Consider the following 20,328-nt stretch of genomic DNA (forward strand, 5'->3'; position numbering starts at 1 on the left):
AGTTTGTAGTCACATGCATCGAAGCTGCCATTATAGAAAAGGACCCTAGGGAAGGTGTTATCACCCTTCTCATACACCTTATCCTTCTCAGAAGCATGCCAGAAGCAGTAGTCAATTTACAATTTAGTGATCCAGCACTCCCCTACTGTACGGTATCTACAGTAATGTACCTGGTTTGGGTGTGGTTTCTCAATGTGTTTAGTTCCCTCAGATTTACTGGGCATTGCGACCTATCTTGCAGGTTCACTTTCTTTTTTGGGTTTTCTCTACTGTTTGCTACTTTTTGGTCCATCATGTCAAACAGAGATACAAAGTTGGCAGGCTTGAATTGGTTCCCTATCAAGGGAGCTACCTGCACAAATACAATTCTAAACTGCTGGTGGGACAAGCAGGTGCTGCTGCCTGTTGAGCAGCCTCCAATCCTGGGGATCAAGTGTCAAAAATGCCTTAGGGTACTGTATCTGAGGTAGCAGAAACAGCCTAGGTTTGGTCCATAGCTAACTCCATTGCTCAGCTGGTAGCTAGCACCCTGAGCTTTGTTGGTGTTCAGGTTCTACAACTCAGTGGTTGGGATTTATCACTCAGTGGTTGGGATTTATCACTGCAGAAGCTGATTAAAGTCTACTCCACCATGCAAAACTCGTTTAAAGCCCCAGCTACATTGTGAAAAAGTAAGTGGCCAATGGTGCTCCAGGCTTGGAATGAGTTACTTCATGAGGAGGGCGTAGTGGCCTGATTTTGACTTGAGGATTCCTTGCAAGTCTACTTTTCATGGATGTTTGAGTGCGGACTGTCAAGCACTTGACATCACAGAAACTGAGATAATGTTGGTTTCCAATACTACTAGGTTTAAGCATAAGGAAAGGTGTATGGTTTCTTTACCTTCTCTTCCAGATCTTGATTACATTAAGTTAATTTCGGTCATGGCTGTCACCTCGCTTAAGCCTATTATGGTCCCTACGTGGGTGACTAAGGGATTACAGTACAAGAGAATGGTAGCAGACTTACTTTGGTGAAAAATTCATGGAATGCTGTAAGTGCACCTGGGTGATAGCATTTAATGCCTTCTAACAGGGGTAAGAATTTCAGCTTCAACAGTCTCGCCACAATGTACTGTTTGGCTTAAATCCTGAGAGGCAGATATGAAGTCTGAGATGACTCTGGAGTCACTTTTTTTTTTCTGGTGGTGTGGAAAGAGTTCCTTCTTGCCTGTTTATGCTCTTAGGTCTAGAGATCCCAGGTTTCCTTCCTTTAGCACCACATGATATGACATCCTAAACTGAACCATGTCAATGCAAAGTGTGGAACTCCAGACTGTCATGTAATTTCTGTTCCAGCAGAAGAAAACTGCAAAGGAATCTATAAGTGTATAATGCAAAACATTAAGTGACAAGTGCCCTTCTTGTTCCACCGTGAAGTAATGGTGTGCCAACTTCCAGCTTGGAGATTTCAAGACTGAAGATGCAGCAAGAACTGGGAGACCTTCAACAGTGACCACACCCGAAATTCTTTATTGTGTTCATGACTTGATTTTGATAGATCAGCGAACCTCAGATAAAACAATAGCTGAGATACTGGAAATATCCAGGGAATGTGTTGGGTTCATAATTCATGAGCTTTTGGATATGCAGATGATGTCAGCCAAGTAGGTGGTCGGGGCTTTAGAGGATTCCTGTTCTAAAACCACAGGACCGGGACTCAACTAAACAGTTGTGTAGGCCACCACCTAGTCTGTTCATACAGTCACTAGAGTAGGTGTGGGCAATAAGCGCCCCCCAGCTAATGTAGAACTACACATCCCAGCATGCCATGCCACAGTTTTGCTTTTTGATCATGCTAAAACTGTTGCAAGGCATGCTGGGATGTGTAGTTCAACAGCAGCTGGAAGGCTTCTTATGTCCCACCCCTACACTAAAGTCTACAGATTTCTTGTGTTTAAACTCAGGGATAACAGTTTTGGAAGAAAGGTACTTCATTACACTTAAGTTAAGCAGATCTACCTATAGAGGCAGCTGTGGCATGTACCCTACTTCTTTGGTGTCCCTAGTCCCTCAAGACTGAGAAATAAGGATTATATTTATTTTAAATAATTTTACATTGTGGAGCACTGGGCACTCAACCTTACACTCTAGGTAGTAAATTTACTAAAGTGAGAGCTTTTAGAAGTGAGTTTTAAAAGTGATGTTGCCCATAGCAACCAGATTCTAAACATTTAATTAGCACCTTCTAGAGGATAATATCTAGAATATGATTGGTTGCTATTGGCAACATCACTTTTAAAACTCACTTCAGTAAATTTACCCTTCGCTCTCCTGTACGTGTTCTTGTAGGAGGCTGTTCTTTTTTTTGTTTGCTACTCTCTATCCTGTCTTGTGGGGGCTTGGTTAAATAAAATGGAGGCTCCAGTGTAAAGTTACACACGTTAAATAAATTAATAAAAAGCGCCCATTCTCCTAGATCCACTCTATACTCAAACGTCTCGTTTTCCCCAAAGAACTCGGAGAAAAGGATTTAGCTCAAGTATAAAAATTCCTCATCACGTGCAAGATTTTTCTTAATCATTTGGCACAAAGCCTTATAACCCTATAAGAAACATAAAAACCACACACTAGTAATTTGCACACTGCCTAAATAAATGACAAATGTACCTTTCACAAGTGTAACATTCGCAGAACTCGTTGTTTTCTCCAAAAAAGCCATCACCATAATAACAAGAAATCTCTTCCCCAGGCTCAATATCTCGCAGAGCTTTAACGCATGCAGTATCACGGCCAGTTGATACAAACTGCAACAGTAGAATCACGATTTGGTTAGATTTATTAGCCTGTAACACAAATTCAATCAAAACATATACATTAACATATATTCCTTACCTTACAATTAGGTCTGCAATCTAGAAGACACGGGAAGAAAGAAGGGAATAAAAAAGTCAATATCTTAACTGTTTAATTTTTTTGCATATTTATAGCACACAACTAAGCCCTAGACAAGGACTCTCTTTGTACAAGACACACTCTCTGGTCAGAGAATTCACTGAACTCCATGGACCAGCACTGTTACAGATCCCATGTCGCCAGCATTATTTAAGCTGCCGTAGCAGCTATCCTCAAAACCGGTCCAAATAGACAGCTTTCCATATCTAATAATCCGATATTTTGCAAGTTAAAAGTCGATCGCATCGGCCAGTGTATGTACTGCCACGGACAGACATTTCCTCTTTTTATTTACAGGGAAGGAACGGGAAAATGTCTCCTCCCCAGTGGAGGAGAGCAGACATCGGGGCCAATACACTGAGACATCTCATAGTGTATGCCTATGCCTGTGATATCTGCGGGGTTTCTGTCTGTCAGATAAAATGTCTGTCGGTCTGACAGGCATTTTAACTTCCAGTCTATGCCCAGCATTACTTTAACAAAAATTGTTTACAGTGGATAATATTCCAGCTGTCACTCGTACAGTAGGTCTAAACGTACCATGGTTGATGAAGGCAGCTGGCCCAAGCCATAGCTGAGCACAGTTTTTTCTTGTGGAGTACATGACACTAAAGTCATTTTGTCCGTGATGCAAAAGCATGTTCTCTTCCGCCTCAGACAGTTCAGCAATGCAACCCACAAGAAGCTCTATCTTGTCATTACGCTTCCTGTCGAAGACATACAAAAACATATACAAATAAGTAATGACAATTATACAGCATGCTTTCAACTCAAAAATAAGGGCTTTCAACTTAAAAATCAAGAGACATTTGTATTTACTGTTAAAAACTCCTCTTCTCGGAAACTATAGGACACAGAGGGTGGGTTATGTCTTCCCATAAGAGGTACAGGACTGGAAAACAAAAACTCTGACTCTACTGTTACCTTGCTTCTCCCTAAGATAGTGAATTATGACTGGAGTAGTTTGTGCACCCCTAAAGTGTTAGAGAAAATAAACAAAAAAAAAACCCTATGTCCCAAAAGCCATTTTCAACAGCAGGGAATGGATAGATAGGAATAAACAGCCACCTAAGACGGCAATGTCTACTTTGTCAAATCTGGAAAAGGTATGCAGTGATGAACCACTATGAGACGGGAATAAAAAGTAGATTTTTCAAACTTCATCACAGGTATGGAAAAAAAAAAAAGCTTCTGTACCTGCAGCTTGGTCTCAATAACAGGGTTAGCAACGGCTTACAATAAAGAATTACAAAGGAAGGGACAGACAGCCAGGTCAGTGTACCATGATCTCCTTGGGGTGATCAGCAATGCCCACAACAGTTCTTGTTTGACTTTCAATAGGATAAAGCAATCAGCAGTTGCGGAAGAACTGACAATTAGTGCCATGATTAAATCAGCCATTGCAGTTTTTCTATTTTCAAAGACCTTTAAAGACCCTTAAATAACTGCACAATATCCTGAAAACTCTGAGATGCAGGGAAAGTAATTCCCCAAAATAAGAGATATGATTAACTGGGGGGCTGCAAGTTCCCCCTAATTTTTTTTTTAATACATCAAAACTGTAGTATGTCTGGTCCATGACTGTTCGATCCTTGAGACAGGCAAGATAGACTTATGAGGAAACCACATACCTAAAGGGCATTAACAAACGAAAAACCATTCCCTGTCCCAGAGACTGGAATCAGTCGTGACTACCTGCCGCAAAGAGAAAAATATCTATTCCATGAACAGAGAAGAGAACTATGAATGCAGCACTTACAGATCTGCACATAAGTCACTGCTTCCAAGGTCAAGATAATGGTGCCCACCAGGAACCAGTATGAAAGTTAGTGTATGGGTTGATCAGAAAAAAAGATGAAGGAAGAGTGGATATTTGTTTCAGTGAAATATATTTTGTCCTGAAATCTCTCAAGGACAAAGTCAAACCAGAGTCCCAGAAACATCATAAAGGTGGTGGGGAGCCAGGAGCTGCATACTGAGTTTCTAAACCGGGTAATCATTAGGATATTGTCCAGATACAGAACAATAAAGACCACGATCTAGCCTAAAAGAGTGCTCCCTGATCAGGGGCGGATTAAGGGGGGGAGCGCAGGGGGCGGTCGTCCCTGGGCCCCCACACAGGGTCAGTGTGACCCTGCCGACTTGCCGAGAACAGGTGTCCAGTGGCACCTGTTCCCGGATTGAGGCTCACTGCCGCAATCCACTGTTACTCTATGCAGCGGCATACAGCGCAGAGCGGCTCCCGAGTCCTCTCGCCAGCACCATGTGACGTCCGCGACGCCGATGTGAGGACCAGGGAGCAACTCTCCTGGGAGATCACGCCTGCACGCAGTCACTCAGGTAAGTCAGCGGCGGAGCAATAGGCTTTGGGGGTAGGAGGGCCGTAGGCTTAGGGGGTGCTCCGTGTGGCTTGAAGGGGGCCCCCACAATTTAGTTGCCCTGGGCCCCCCCAAAAGCCTTAATCCAGCCCTGTCCCTGATAAGCAAAGCAGAGGAAGCATTGGTGATTCTCAAATATACAGATATAGGGTCTGATACAGAGACGTGCGCGTGCAGTTGCAGCGATAAGTGGCACCACACATGCATCAAAGTACATTACTGTAGGCGCCCACAGAGACATTGTACTCGCAGTGTGATTGACAGTCAGGGAGCGTTTGTGGGAGGTAACGGGGAGAGGCATGTTGCAATAGTTTTTGAGTTGTGTCACAGCGTGCGTCTGCGATCTGGTACGCAGTGAAAATGGCTCCAGCTGCTCAGCTCCCGCGGCCATTCTGAGTAGCCACATAATTACTCAGAACTGCGATAATCGAATGATCTGTGCGCCTGATTTAGCAAGGATTGCTATTTTGCTAGAATGCATGCACCGCAGTTGCTAATATTAGCGGTTAAATGCAAATGTTTGCAATTGCATTGCGATCACATCTTACCAAAAGGACGCCCACGTCCCCTTACACACATCCGTATACTTGGGCAACATAGCGTAATAAACGGTAAAATACGCACAGTTAAGGCAGGTCAGACCTCACTCAGGAATTGCTAATTTCAGGTCACGCTATGAGGCCCCAGGCTGCGTATGGTATTGCAGTGGATAATTTATGCATGCCCTTGCAACTCCGTCCCAATGCACTGACACGCCTGAATTCGCCCGACAACCTCCCCGTCACCACCCACAAACAGCACTTCCTGTCAATCATTGTGCGATCCTTGCTGAATCAGGCCCTGTGAGTGATGCTGAGTCTTTCTATGTAGAAATTTGGATTTGCAAAGCCACAGGTGAGCGCCTCAAAAGAGATCCCAGCGGCTGCGACATTTGCATATTTTCGCACAGCAAATGTGTACACAGACACATCTGTGGCATTAGAGTACAACTCTGAATCAGGCCCATAGAATGGTAGGCATTTTTGATGTCTAAGGAAGACCAGAAACCCAGATCCCTCTTGGCCCAAATCACCATCTGAAGTGACTCCATAATGAACAGAACCCACAAAAAAAATAAAACAAACAACATCTATTGAGGGGCTTCAGATGCAATACAAATCTGGAGTGGAGTAAAAGCCAGGGATCCTCTACTAAGCCAAAATAGGGTAGAAAACAACAGAATGCAGCAGCCCTTGAACAATCAAATTAATCTGTGCTCTGGAATTCTTACAGAATTTGAAGGAGAGAAAAAAAAGAAAGCCTTCTCAAGGCTGCCAATACAGGTGCCTTTTGGAAGATTTGTTCGCTAAAAGACATTTGAACTAGAGTACACAGCTGAAAAGGATGGGACACAATGGTTAACTTTGTTTTGTGAGTCATGAATGTTCTGGGCTGAAAGCACAACCCTAAGGATTTCTGGCACAATTGGTCGCATTTAAGGTCTCAGCAAATCGCTGAATGGACTCTTCATTATTTATTTTTTTTAAAAACATCCTTCAAGGGGTTTATTTACGAAGAGCTGGATTCTAAACCAGGTGCTTCCGATCGCATTTATAACCGAAATGTAAAATGGCAATGGTTTGACTAGCAAAACGCGGCAGTTAAATTCATTGTTCTTTTAAATTTCGGACATAAACACAATTGGAAGTGCTGGGTTTTAGAACCCGATGCTTGGTGAATAAACCCCCCAGAGTCTTATATAAAGATCTATAATGGATTCTTAGGTACGTCATCACCAGGATAGGTGGGATATACATTCCAAAGACTATGCTAGAGACCGTATCCTCACTGGCTCAGGCACTTCAACTTGTGGGTGTTGCCGGAAACTGCAGTTAGATGGAAGTGTACTTGGGGCCTATTTTATCAAATATGAGTTCCTTGGAATATGACAGGTCTAAAAACTTCCCTACAGCTATCTAAAGCAAGTAAGAGCCTCACTTGTCACCTGCTAACTTAGCCAAAGACTTCGTCTTTCGACTGCCGGCGAAACTCAGCCCAGGTATTTATAACAAAGAGCGGCAATGCTGTACAATTTATAGTGATACTTTCCAGGGTACAACTGAGGGCCTCTCTTAAAAGTGTAACAAAAAGAATAGAAAACAAAAAAGTAAAATAAGAAGTAAAGGGTAAGAACGCAAGTACAAGAGAACAGGAGGGAGGGGGTGTTATATAGGGGAACAGGAGAAGTTATTGTTTCTCAGAGCCCTCTACTAGCTGATGGACAAACCATATTTAGATCACAATGACTATATGCGAATGATAAAATTTGTAAAAAAAAAAAAATATATATATATATATATATATATATATCTATATACCATTCTTTAGTTGCGACTATTTTGGCGCCATTTTGTTCCGAGGAATATCGACAGCAAGGCAATATTTCAAACCCGCTGCTAGTTGCAAACATTCTCAAGTAAATGAAGACCTATGGGAAAAAGACAACATGACAGGAAATAATTTTACCTACAGACATTTTTCAATTTTTGTAAATTTAACAACTGATTTGTTATCATACACTTTGCTTTTGAACACAAGTAATAAATCAGAAAGTTTTTAGGGTCTCCTTACTTGGTTACACAGAAGAATAGGTAAAATACACATATGAAGGCTCTTGAAAAGGACAGCTAAATCCAAATATGAACAATGAAGGTTAAATACATTGGGCCTGATTCAGACCCCGACGCAAGTGGAGATTCGGTCGCCACTGATCAATGTTTTGTTTACTGCGCCAGAACCACAGAGCGCATGTGCTGTGATGCTACTGGGGCTCTGTTCAGAGTGATGAGGGACGCCATAGCCTGATTACATCTAATACTGAGGCTGTCCCCAGCATTTTAGATGAAGTTTTTTACACTTCTTAAGGACAGTTACGAAGCCTTGAAAAGTGATAAAAGTGGAGAGTGTTTAAGTACCAACCAAACAGAATCCCGGCATCAGATTAAGCACTGGGAAAGAGGAAGGGGGGGAAAGTTAGGTTTAGTCTTAGTGTTCACTCTTGGTCCTAGAGAAAGAAAGGGCACTCCGGCGCGCGTTTCTTGGGGGCGTGCCCAGCTCTCCCTTCTCCGAGAAAAGATGCCGGGTGCATGTGCCCGGCATCTATTCACCGGCGGTGATCGGTACACTGCAGTTTTCCCCACCCGCGGAACACTGCGACCCGCAGGTGGGGACGGCACACGCAAGCTGTTTTAGCAGTCATAAGGGGCAGTGTGCATATTCTGCCCTTTTGAAATTGGGCAGGGCGCGGCACCCCGCCAAAACAGCCTAGCTGAAATGCTATTGGCTGCGGGGGATGAGGGTTAGGTTTAGGCAGCGGTGAGGGAGGGTTAGGGGTAGGATACCTATCGACAGGTGTCGATATCCTAACCCTGTAGGGATCCCAGCATCGGGATTCTGACCGCCGGGATCCTGTACCCAACCCTTTCAAATACAGCAACTGGCCACAGTGAAGTGAAAGACGGCCCCCGATGGATATATGAAGTTAAGCAAGAATAATCCACTTATTTCACATATCCTACTCAGTAATAAACAAACTTTTATATTTTATATATACACTTATAGTCAAAATAAGCCTTACTTGGTCTCTCAGAAAATAGAAATGGCTGTTAATGCAGTAAACTCATTGACATCAGTTAAATATAGTAATAAGTCTAACATTACAAAGTCACAGGTAAGGATGCCATTTTCTCATAGTGACACAAAGGGGACCTACATGTTCCTTGAAAAGTTTCTCTTGCATTTTATTCTTGTTAAGAAAATAATGTCGTGCCCAGTCGCCGGATGTCAGACTTTTGAAGGTTTTCTCCAGGTGTTCAGTTTTCTTGAAATGCTCAATCACTTCTTTCAGCTCCTCCTGCCTCCCTTTAATTGGGCGAAACCTGACGAAGGGAGTTAACATGTTATTCTTACAGGAAATACAAAATAAATGTTGGATAACTGTTTTATCAAAAGAGTAGTAAGTCGAAGATAGAATCAATCTGTATGTAGATTGCTTACATCCCACTAACAGTATAAATGTAATAGATGAGAAAACAAAGGCCCTCATTCAGAGCCGTACGCTCTGAGCAGAGCGCACGCTCTGAATGAGGGCCGGCCTCCATGAAAATGGAGCGTCCTTCTGGACGCTCGTATAGCTGTGGGTCACCACCCACAGGCTATACGAGCGTGCATTTTGATGGCCGCGATGGTCTTGACCATCGCGACCATCGAAATTGCGAGCCGGAGCCTGCGGTTGAGGTTTTCAACCGCAAGCTCCGAAGTGATTTTGGCTCTATCAGAGCCAAAATCACTCCCACTGACATCACTAGTGATGTCAGTGGGCCGGCTTCTGACGGGAGGCGTTCCCGTGGGAATGCCCCCGTCAGGGAGGCACGCCCCCGGCATGCCTACCAAAGGAGGCGTGCTGTCAATCAACATCTGGCGCATGCGCACGACGGAGCTCCCTCCGTCGTGCGCATGCTCAGTCCATAACATCGACCCACTTGCGAGCGGACAGCCGCTCGCGAGTGGGTCTGAATCAGGCCCAAAGTTATATATTGGTTTTCCTACTTAAACTTATTAATAAATTCCTTTCTTAACACCTATAAAGGAATTCAGACAGTGAGGTTTACTTTCCTAAAGTAGAGATGCCATGTTCAGTTTGTCTCTAGAAAAGACAGTACAATGGGATCCGAACCAAATAATATGGAGGCATATCTCCTGCACAGACGATGGGAATCACCCAGTGTGGTAGGGAAGGAAAACCGAATAAGAACCATTTAGAGGATTCTTCTGGCAAAAGGAATTTACAGGCATTCAGTGCAGCCTAAGTGCTGTTTGTCAACACAAGATAATATCTAGTTGGTGATTGCTGCACCCCATGGTAGATGTTGGTGACATGTCATAGAAGTTTGTCAATTAAATGCTCGGCTGCAAGTTTTTAAGGCAAGTAAATGCCGGCACAATGTGGCAACAACCATATTGTGGATGGATCTAACAACAAAAATGGGGTGAAATAACTCACTGCATATATTTATGTCCTTAACTCACTGCATATATTTATGTCCAAGATCGGCATCGTGCGCTTTGCATATATTATTATAAAAATGTAACTTGTCAAGATCATAAAGAAACATACTAGTTATAGGGTAGCAAAGATGTTAAAAGTTTTTTGGTACCTGGTATTCATTTTGTGTGTCTGAAACCCCAAATAGGGATCCAACACTAGACTTGTTGCGAGATCATCATTTTCGCATAGCTCTTTTGCGGACATTCCAGATGAAGGTACGTAGCGACTCTGAGATTCAAAGGCATGCGTAGAGCCACTGCTACCTATAATTATAATGAGAAACTTCTATTACGTAAAGAAACAATATGATTGTATTGGCTTACTAAAAGACTGTCTCCGCAAAACAATTAATGGATCTTCCATAGAATACCCTCCTTTGGGACCAATGGTTTCTGCATCATATTCATGGACATTTCTCGATCCTACAAAGATCTCAACACCACCTCCTTACTTTTGTCTTGTACGGCATAATGACAGATAAATACAGTGAAGTACTTACACCTGCTTGATCTTTGATCGGAAACATTTTTGCTGGCTCTCAAGTTTTCTCTTCCCGAACTCTGCGGCTTACTCTGATTCAGATAGTGTTCACTGGACAGCCTGCTGCCATGTCTCCTGCCATTCACTACCATGTTCTTGGATTCGCCCAACCACTTCATGCCAACATTCAGCCTGGCCTAGTTGCATTTAGTCACTCTCTGAATAGGCCCTGACAAATAGGACAAATGGGTGTGCCTGTAAACAATAAAACATTGTTAGAAGCAGACGTAAGAAATACATACATGCAGATTGTACAAATGATACAGTCAAAAATTCTGAACGTTTAACAGTGGGAGTCATACAGATGTCTACGGAAGCCAATTTGGACTTACCCTGAAATAATAAAGGTACAGATGTGTCCTCAATACACTACTGGCCAAACAGCCCTTTTCGGCACGCCAGGTACAATGTGACTCGGCTTGTGCCGATCGTCTTTTTTACTCGTATGGGCTTCTTAGTCGCAATGTGGTGCAACAAAACCACTTCTCGAGACTGCACTGATTAATCTGATATGCAACACTTGTATATCTGTGTGCGACGGAGTGTGAATCTCTATACGAAGTGCCATGGCTATTTTTCACGCCAAGTTCCGTTCCGACTCAGTTGCACACAGATATACAAGCGTCGCATATCAAACTAATCAGAGCAGTCTCGTGAGGTGATTGTGTCGCATCTTGTTGCGACTACAAAGAGCATTCGAGTGAAAGACGAGAAAAAGATGATACACGACTCGGCGCAGCTCACTTGCGCCAGGCATCTATACATTACATGGTGTATTGAGACTAGGTGCATAATGACACTTCTGTATAGGGTCATTTGGTAATAGACTAAGGCTCAATTTCTTTCCCGATTTCATTGTACCAACAGCAGATAATGCAAAATGTTAGTCCTAGATGCTGTTGCTTTAATAAAATGCATAAATCCTGTGAGAATTAAGATTAGCATCAAAGCAGTTCATGTTGGCAGGATTGAGTTCATGCAAATACAGATTTCTATGACAGGCTCCATTTCTAGGACTTAACATTCCAATACTCAAAAGGTGTACACTGGTAACCTCCATAAATCCAACAGGCTCAGAATCTTATATAGATCTTTATTTTATTTTTTTTGTTTCTTAAACCAGTGCCATCATTGGCTAAGCGGAGACTGTTTTAGTCTCAATGGACTAAAACAGCCGAGCAGGTTTCACTGAACTCTGAAGTTCTACTTAAAGCACAAATGCAGCAAGATGGGAGCCAGTCAGGTATACAGAAAAGCATATTTGGGGACATGCTTATAACAAAGGGGGCAGTATGTCAACACGATTTTGTAATATATACGCTGATTTCTAAAAAAATGCATAATATCCCCATCAGTTTATAAAAAAAAACAGTCCTAGCAAAGTATTAATTAGGGGTTTGTATAGCAAAATATGTAAAAAAAAAATAAAAATGATGTGTTCTAGTGTCTAAGGGGCTTACAGGGAAGTGGAGACTAAAAATTAATATAAATAAAGATGGGGATGGTTGCAAGCGAGACTGATGATTTCCTCCAATCAGCATCCAGCTTCCATTTACAGCTGCTTTAAAATGTCTCTTGCTTATAGAAGCACTAGAAAGTGATTGGCAGAAGTCCCGGCTATATGCAAGTACACGGACCCAGGTAAGTACAAAAAACAAATGGTGGTGGTTTCACAAATGGGACACTCAACAAATGATTCTTTAAAAGAAAATGGGGATTTGGAAAAAGTAGCATTTAGAGCCAAACGTCTTGTTTTATTGGTGTGTCTGAAGCACCAAAAATCTTTGAGTATTGGGCAAATGGGCATTTTATGACTGTTGTGATTTGTGAAAAGTATGTAAACACTACATACAGTATATTGTACGACTCTTACTTAAGGTTGCATGTGGATTACACTAAGAAACTGTCCTACTTCAGATTAGGGGGACAGCTACTAAAAATGTAAGTGGTGATGAACACAGAAAAGAGAACTAGACAGCAGCCCAATCAATACAACCTTATAAACAAATAGTTTAGTAGGAGGAGACTATAAATATTCAGAATCCATTTGCAATCAGGGTATTCCTTTATAATAAATTATAGCAGTGGTTCCTAAGCCTTCTTGAATCACGGTACCCTAGAATATCAGCATTGATTTCACTGCACCCCTAGGCCAAAAATGTCTTATTGAGAAATTCTGCAATCATTATTAAATTACATAAATTGTACTAATATGTCATCCTTAGGTTAGTTATGTGGTAGACAGGGTTGTACTTCTGTCTGTCTACATATTTTATGATTGGCAGCCCCCAGCTTTTGCCTATCACATGGACAATAAAATATTTCATTTGGTCCTGGTTCTAAACCTGTGGAACCCCTGCAAGTGTCCCGCGGCACCCAGTTTGGGAAACATTGAATTTTAACAAACTGACAGTTGTTTGCCTTATAATTGGTGGTGAAAATTAGCTAGATGCACAGTTTGCCCCTGCTAAAAGGAAAAGGTCTCATTAAAGCATGGAGATGGGGATCTCAAAATACAAATCCATGCTAACAAAATAAGAAAAACAAAAACTATGGGCAGTATTCAATTAGCAGCGAAAAGTCCAGCCCTTTTCGCCTGCCAGACTTTCCGCTTAGATCGCATGTTTTTGCCCTGTTCAATTCCAAAGGACGAGAAAACGCGTCCCGGCAAAACTCCAACAGGCAAAAAGTGCTGTTAGATTTGGGGAAATCAGCCCGACACCCCCCAAAAGATGCACTGACATGGGGGATCACTATGTATACCCCCGAATAGCCCTGCTGAAGGTATTTGGGGAGCTGAAATGCTCTCAATAGCTGCCATTTAGCATCTTTGCACAAGTGGTGAAGAATAGCATTTAGCAGGGTTTTTTTGCAAAAATAAGTAGGGCCAGCAAATTTGGGGACCATGAAAATGGGTGCAAGCATGGTTAAAAGTCGCTAAAGTAAGGTTTTAAAAAACGCACCTTCAGCAGGCACCTGCAATCAAAAAAACAGCTTGGCATACTTGAGGGACCCCCTGGAGTCTATTTCGCTAGTTTTTAAGTTTGGCCCCCAACTTTGTTTTTTTCGCCCCCAAAACGAAAGTACTTTTTTGGGGTAATCTAAAGTATTTTTAACTTTTTTTAATGCAGTTTGCCTTTGGGGGAATGTTCCAAGGCTGCAGGGGTGTTTCCGCAACTTTGCACCCCAAACCCCCAATTCTGCACTTTTTTTCGCCTGCATTCAGAGGAAAATCTTTTGCCGCTGGTTACAAGGCACAGACTTTTTGCACCGGCGAATAGTCTTTGGAATTGAATACGGGGATAAGTTCTCGCCTGGCGAAATGACGTCACCGGCGAAAACAGCTTATCACGGCTAATTGAATACGGTCCTATATAGGCTTGATTGAAATCAGCGGGATGCTGAATAGCCCCGTGTGAGAGCTCTCAAAGCTATTCAAATCACCGAGCTGTTTGATCTGACTGAAGGATTTCTTTGTGCAGCCCAGAGGGTGCGGGGAGAAATCCGACAAAAGTGCCGGCCGCATGACTATTTTCCTTCTCAGCGCAGTGTTAACAGCCTCACAGCCGGCACTTTAGTCGGAGAATGCTGGTGCTCACAACTAAAACACCCATGTTAAGTCGCGAGAACCAACATTCTCCGGGCCGTAGTCAATTCGCGTGAAAAATGGACGATTTTCGCCAAAAAAAAAGAAAACCGCAAAAAAGTCTTCTCCATCTCAGACTAGGAGAAAAAAATGCCAAATCCCTACTTTTGCCTAAAAATGTGGAGATTTCTTTCAGAACCCTTTGGACAGCCCCCCTAATGATAAATAACCCCCCAAAAAATTTACTGCGTAAATTTTGAGTGAAAAAAGAAAAAAGTTGAAAATGGTTTTAACATATTGGGTCAGATTTTTCGGGGGCGCTATGGATGCATCAAGAGTTTTAAACATCGCACATGGTCGCAGCAGGCGTTTTTTAAAATTGCATTTTTACGACACGAAAATATACTTGCAGCCATGTGAATGTACCCCCATTTACATGGAACAGTAATTTCCTGGAAAAAAAATAGCTTACTATCATTTTCAACAATTTTTTTTCTATTCTTCACCCAAAATTTGCGTGGTCATTTTCGTTAAAGTACGCAACATATGAAAAAAAAATGGGGGTATTTTATCATTAGGGGGGTGCCCAAAGGGCTCTGAATGAAATCCCCACATTTTTAGGTAAAAATAGGGATTTTGCATTTTTTTTCTCCTGGTCTGAGATGAAGAAAAACTTTTCGCTTGTTTCAGTCTATCCTATTATTGCGGGTACGATAATATTGGCAAAAAAATCTGCAAAAATCGTCCGATATTATCGTCGCTAATTGAATCCAGCACTTAACTGGCAACTGTCAGACCAAACAGCGGGGTGAACTGAATAGCTCCGGGAGCTCCCTCCCAAGACTATTCAGCATTGTGCTGAATTGAATCAAGCCCCATATAATCTAAGCCAGGGGTAACCAACCTCGGTCCTCGAGACCTACTAACAAGTTCACGTTTTCCAGACCACCTAGCTGGTGCACAGGTGTATACATTACTCACTAACACATTTGAAAAAAATCAACAGGTGGAGCTAATTATTTCACTTGTGATTCTGTGAGGACACATGGAAAACATGCACTGTTGGTAGCTCTCGAGTACAAGGGTTGGTTACCCGTGATCTAAACAATGTAGTATTATTTTGTATCCTCAAATGTCATACCATTTCTGGTGAAAGCTTAGAATTAAAATGTAACCATTTTATTTGTTTATTTTAATGCAGCTTCAATGTTTTTTTTTTACCTCTACCATTAATTGTAACCACTTAAAAGAAATACTGTGAATAGCCTGTTACTACTGCCATCTTGTGGCTTCCTGGGAACATCACGAATATCACTAACAATATACACTAACTGCTTACTAACACCAATATAAATAAATATAAACTGCAACTTGTGAATATATCCAAAAAGACAAATAACACTGCATTGTTATCCCCTTACTATCATTATATTTTGTTAGCCCATTAGTAAATGCAGATTTATGTGATTGTTATTAAAACAGTCATGCAATATACAGACTAAAAAATTCTATGATCATATTTAAAGCTCTCTCAACCTCTTCCACTAGGAAGCTTACTACACATCATATCCGGAATGTGATGTATGCAAGAAACAAACGTGAAAAAAAAAAAAATCCACCTCACGATTCAGCAGCCAATGAAATACAACATTACAGTAGTTAATTTAAATGTCCTGCAACCACACACCCAGATTTTCAGGCCTCCTTCATTCAGGAATGTTTCAGTCACAATGCTGGATGCTCACAGGTTTTAATGTATCTCACCATTGTTTTTGCAAAGTTAAACATTTTGTTACATAGAGAAGCAGGATATGGATGGAGAATAGGAGGGGAGGGAGGGGGTGATTAACCATTTACTGTCATCCAATGCCAGCTATGTTTCAAGTTAAGACGAGATAATGCTTTGTGATCAGTGACATCAAAGTGACGGAAGCAATGAGGAGATGAAAACTCCTCCTAAGCCCCAGTTAAACCAGTTTATATAAGGAGTAATAGATAATAGTGGTGATGCATGAATACTAGCTTGAATATAAAATTTTAAATGTGATGTTTTATGAATGATGACGTTAGCATAGATAGAAATTCTGAAGCACATAGTAAATAACAACGTTAGGCTACAACAAATATATAATATATTTTAACTGCTGCATGTTAGTATTCCAATAACACAGTTCTGTGTACTAACTAGGTATTTCCCAAACAATTCTTGAGAGATATAAATGTCATTTGTAAACAAGTCAATTAGAGAAAAAGAAAATTAACCCCCTGTGTATAGGAATCACACAAGGCAAAATGTGATGTACATAAACACACATTAGACCTTAAACAGGCTGTCGTCATTTGACGCAAATTGAAAATACTTTAAACTAAGCAGGGGGTACTAAAATGACTGTATTTATGGTACATCTAAAGACTATTCTAGATGTCTAATGTAAATGCACTAAATAGTGCAGACATTGTTGTATGCAATTTGCTCACTGATCTATGCAGAAACAAACACTCTGGCACACTAAACATAGGAAAGGTACAGTATAAAGGCTTGGGATATTTTAGATAAAAAAAAAAAAAGACTTGGGTAAAGTAATGACAAACTCTATAAATAAATTAAAAAAAGCTAGATGTGATTTGAAATGACCCAAGCAGCTTAAAATGCATATATACACTATAGAGTGTGTAAAATCAGTCTCAGCCCAAGCTGTGTTTCATGGCAATGTGAGAAGGGAATTCATTTCACTACATGAACAGTAGATGTTTGACGGTAAGCCAGCCCACTGTAATATACATTGGACACTTGTGTTCCTTAAAGCTGGTATTGCAAAGAACATCTATTGCAAATGGGACATTTAAATCACAAACAGCAACATAGGTGGGTTATGGGATTTACACCATGTATGTAAGGAAGGGACATTTAAACCTTGGCTGCCATGTCACCCATACAGATCACCATTAGCCACATATGATAGAGGATCGGGCCTCCCTGCTCTCTTGATGGAGCAGGATAAACAGATAATAAGGGGCCTTTGTATTGATCAGATACAATTAAGGTGGAAAAAAAAGAAACAAACAATACTGATAGGACATAGATTGTGATCATCCTGAGACAATCACCCAGCACCACGCCTCTACATTCCTTGTTTTTCTGTAAAAAAAAAAAACTTTAAACAAAGAAACACAGATCTTCCACAAAACGGGAAAAATAGAAAAGGAAAATTGTACCTGTGCTCGAGGCTATAGGATGAGCCACCTCCTCCCTTCAGATCGGTCCAGCAAGCGTTAGGACGCCCTAAAATGACAGAAAAACGGATTTTTATTACAAATAGTGCTGTTTTGTTGTCGACATAAGAACATGTGTGAGAGGGGGTGTCCCGTTATTGCAGATGAGAGGGCACAAGGCGTGTGAGGCGGAAAGGGTTAATGTCACAAGTGAAGCACCGGGAGTGTGGATATTTATATATATAATTTTTTTTTTTTCTCGTAAGGAAACATTAACATTCAAGATGGCGGCGGGGCCGAGGCCGCAGCACTGTTACCATAAGAAGTAGTCCTTCGCACTCGGTGTCCTTCCGCCGTTGATGCACTAACGTGCCAAACGTAGAAAGGTTGGGATCGGATCGTCAAAAGAGTGCAGGGACGAGGTATTTCGTGGGGATTACCTTCAGTCCTGCTGAGTCCGTACGGGTCCGTTACGCTTCTCCAATGCCCGGCGTTGGTTACTTCCGCCTAGTTAGGAGTGCAGAGGGTTCGCCGTGTCTGAGGCGGAGAGGGCGGATGGATATGTCATGTAGTACCGGCCGTGATAGAACGAAAGGCTCCCACCCACAGTGATAGACAACTCAACATTACACAATACATACAACTACTATACAGTATATGTACTACAATTGTGCACAGCCTGTTATTACATAGGACCGCAGTGACACTCAGCATTGACTGTCTCAGTTCTTTTAAAGCGTCAACACGTATATCCTGTACACAGTCCTCTTCTATCCCAGGTTGAGAACTGACATAGTAGTATTTCAAATGCTATATGGCTTTGTTTTGATTGTGCCATGTCATGCTGGGAAGGCCCTGGAGAGAAGTACTAACCTTCAGAGAACAAGCTATAATTTATCAAGTACATGCTATAAAGTGATAGACGCTGACTGGTTGCTAGGGGCAACTTCTCAATCTGTCCTCTTTAGAGCGTTTGATACATCTAATGCTGGGTACATACTAGACGATGTGTGTATACAGCGATGTCACAATATATATATATATATATTGGCGGTCATACTGCACGATCTGGTGTATGACCGCCTGATACAGGGGCGTATCTATAATGGGTGCACTGCACACCCTGCACCCATAGTATTACCTCTCTGGAGTCCCACTATGGCGCGGGGTCCGGCACTGTAAAAAAGACTGGAACATGGCAGCTGCAGCCATTTTCCAGGTGACCTGCGCATACTCTATAGACTGGGCGCACACTAGTGCCCAGAGTCTGTAACTCCGGCGCTGGACGCACACAGCTCAGTGCGCTGCTGGACAGAGAGGAGGGGGCCCATGTCGGAGACTGCACACGGCCCCCTCCTCTCTAGAAATGCCCCTAGCCTGAGATATTGTTCCCAAGCAGCATCTAGAGGTATGGTGTCGCCCACTGGATCTTCTGATCTACTGTGCATGCACAGCACATCAGGAGATGAGACTAACGATGCAAGTAAACACACGATAGTGCGTACACTCTGTGCAGTGTGGCCGATATATATCATTCCAATCCACGTTGGAACAATATATAGTCCCCAGGGCCGGTTCCAGACATTGTGGAGCTCAGGGCGAAAGTTCCCAGTTGCGCCCAAAATCCCCCCCCCAAAAAAAAATATATTTTTTTGTTTTAGATGGCGTTCCTCTGCGCTCCATTCCGGAAAGGGAGCGTGTCCTTGCAGAACACCCCCAATTCATCACACTGTGGGGCGTGAGCACTTACGGAGGTGCTGGGCTTCCCCCAAGCTCTCCCCTCATGGTGAATAATTTCCATGCGCAGTAAAGCACCTTACACAGTATGTCTTGCACAGTAATATCCTTTATAACACATTATGCCACACGCAGTAATGCCCTTTATAACACATTATGCGACACACAATAATGGCCTTTATAACACATTATGCCACACGCAGTAATGCCCTTTATAACACATTATGGGCACACAGTAATGCCCTTTATAACACATTATGCCACACGCAGTAATGGCCTTTATAATACATTATGCCACAGGCAGTAATGACCTGTATAACACATGGGGGTTATAGTTGCCTACCCTCCCGATTTGGTCGGGAGCCTCCCGAAAATCGGTTGCCGCTCCCGACCTCCCGGGAAGGCAGGCAAGTCTCCCGGCTGCCGCCGACCCCCTCCTGTCCCACCGCAATTACTTGTAAAACCCCGGCAGTCAAGGGGGGCAGTGACGCGATCCGCGTCATTTTGGCACCGCCCCCTGCTTCACACTGCCTGTAATATCGGTCCCGCCCGCAAAAACTTGTCATCTGGCCGGCCCCGCCCCCGTTTGCTGGCCCCGCCCCCAGTAATGCCGATCTGGCTGCTCCTTCCCGGAAGGGGCAGCCAGATAGTCGGCAAGTATGATGGGGGTAGATGTATGATACCGGCACTTACCGTGTCTCTATACCACTTCCTGCTTCGCCTCTTTACCGAGGCGCAGCAGGAAGCACTACCGATGAGATGTAAGAACACCTCATCGGCCGGAGAGCGGGAGCGATAACTCCCCCCCTCCGGCGCTACCCGCTAGTGACAGCAGCGCATCAGCCTAGTGCTGAT

The 20,328-nt window shown here is 42.6% G+C and overlaps 1 protein-coding gene across 2 annotated transcripts in view; it reads right to left on the reverse strand.

Annotated features, from left to right (window-relative positions):
- The window catches only part of KMT5B (lysine methyltransferase 5B), a 29,227-nt gene extending 10,951 nt beyond the window's left edge, over window positions 1–18,276 (reverse strand). Inside the window, exons 1-9 of one of the 2 annotated variants that reach the window (XM_088468370.1) lie at window positions 18,177–18,276; window positions 17,740–17,806; window positions 10,897–11,132; window positions 10,507–10,660; window positions 9,063–9,228; window positions 7,669–7,778; window positions 3,474–3,640; window positions 2,874–2,893; window positions 2,649–2,785 (exon numbers count right to left, since the gene is read on the reverse strand). In XM_088468370.1, coding sequence (XP_088324496.1) covers window positions 2,649–2,785; window positions 2,874–2,893; window positions 3,474–3,640; window positions 7,669–7,778; window positions 9,063–9,228; window positions 10,507–10,660; window positions 10,897–11,056 — 914 coding nt within the window. In that variant the 5' untranslated portion in view covers window positions 11,057–11,132; window positions 17,740–17,806; window positions 18,177–18,276. Of the gene's footprint in view, window positions 1–2,648; window positions 2,786–2,873; window positions 2,894–3,473; window positions 3,641–7,668; window positions 7,779–9,062; window positions 9,229–10,506; window positions 10,661–10,896; window positions 11,133–17,739; window positions 17,807–18,053; window positions 18,157–18,176 lie in introns of those variants that run through there. The other variant, XM_088468371.1, reaches the window with a different exon arrangement.
- Between the last annotated feature and the right edge of the window lie 2,052 nt (window positions 18,277–20,328).

This window comes from Taudactylus pleione, unplaced genomic scaffold (assembly GCF_031769625.1).
Source record: "Taudactylus pleione unplaced genomic scaffold, aTauple2 ptg000085l, whole genome shotgun sequence".
NCBI lineage: Eukaryota > Metazoa > Chordata > Amphibia > Anura > Myobatrachidae > Taudactylus > Taudactylus pleione.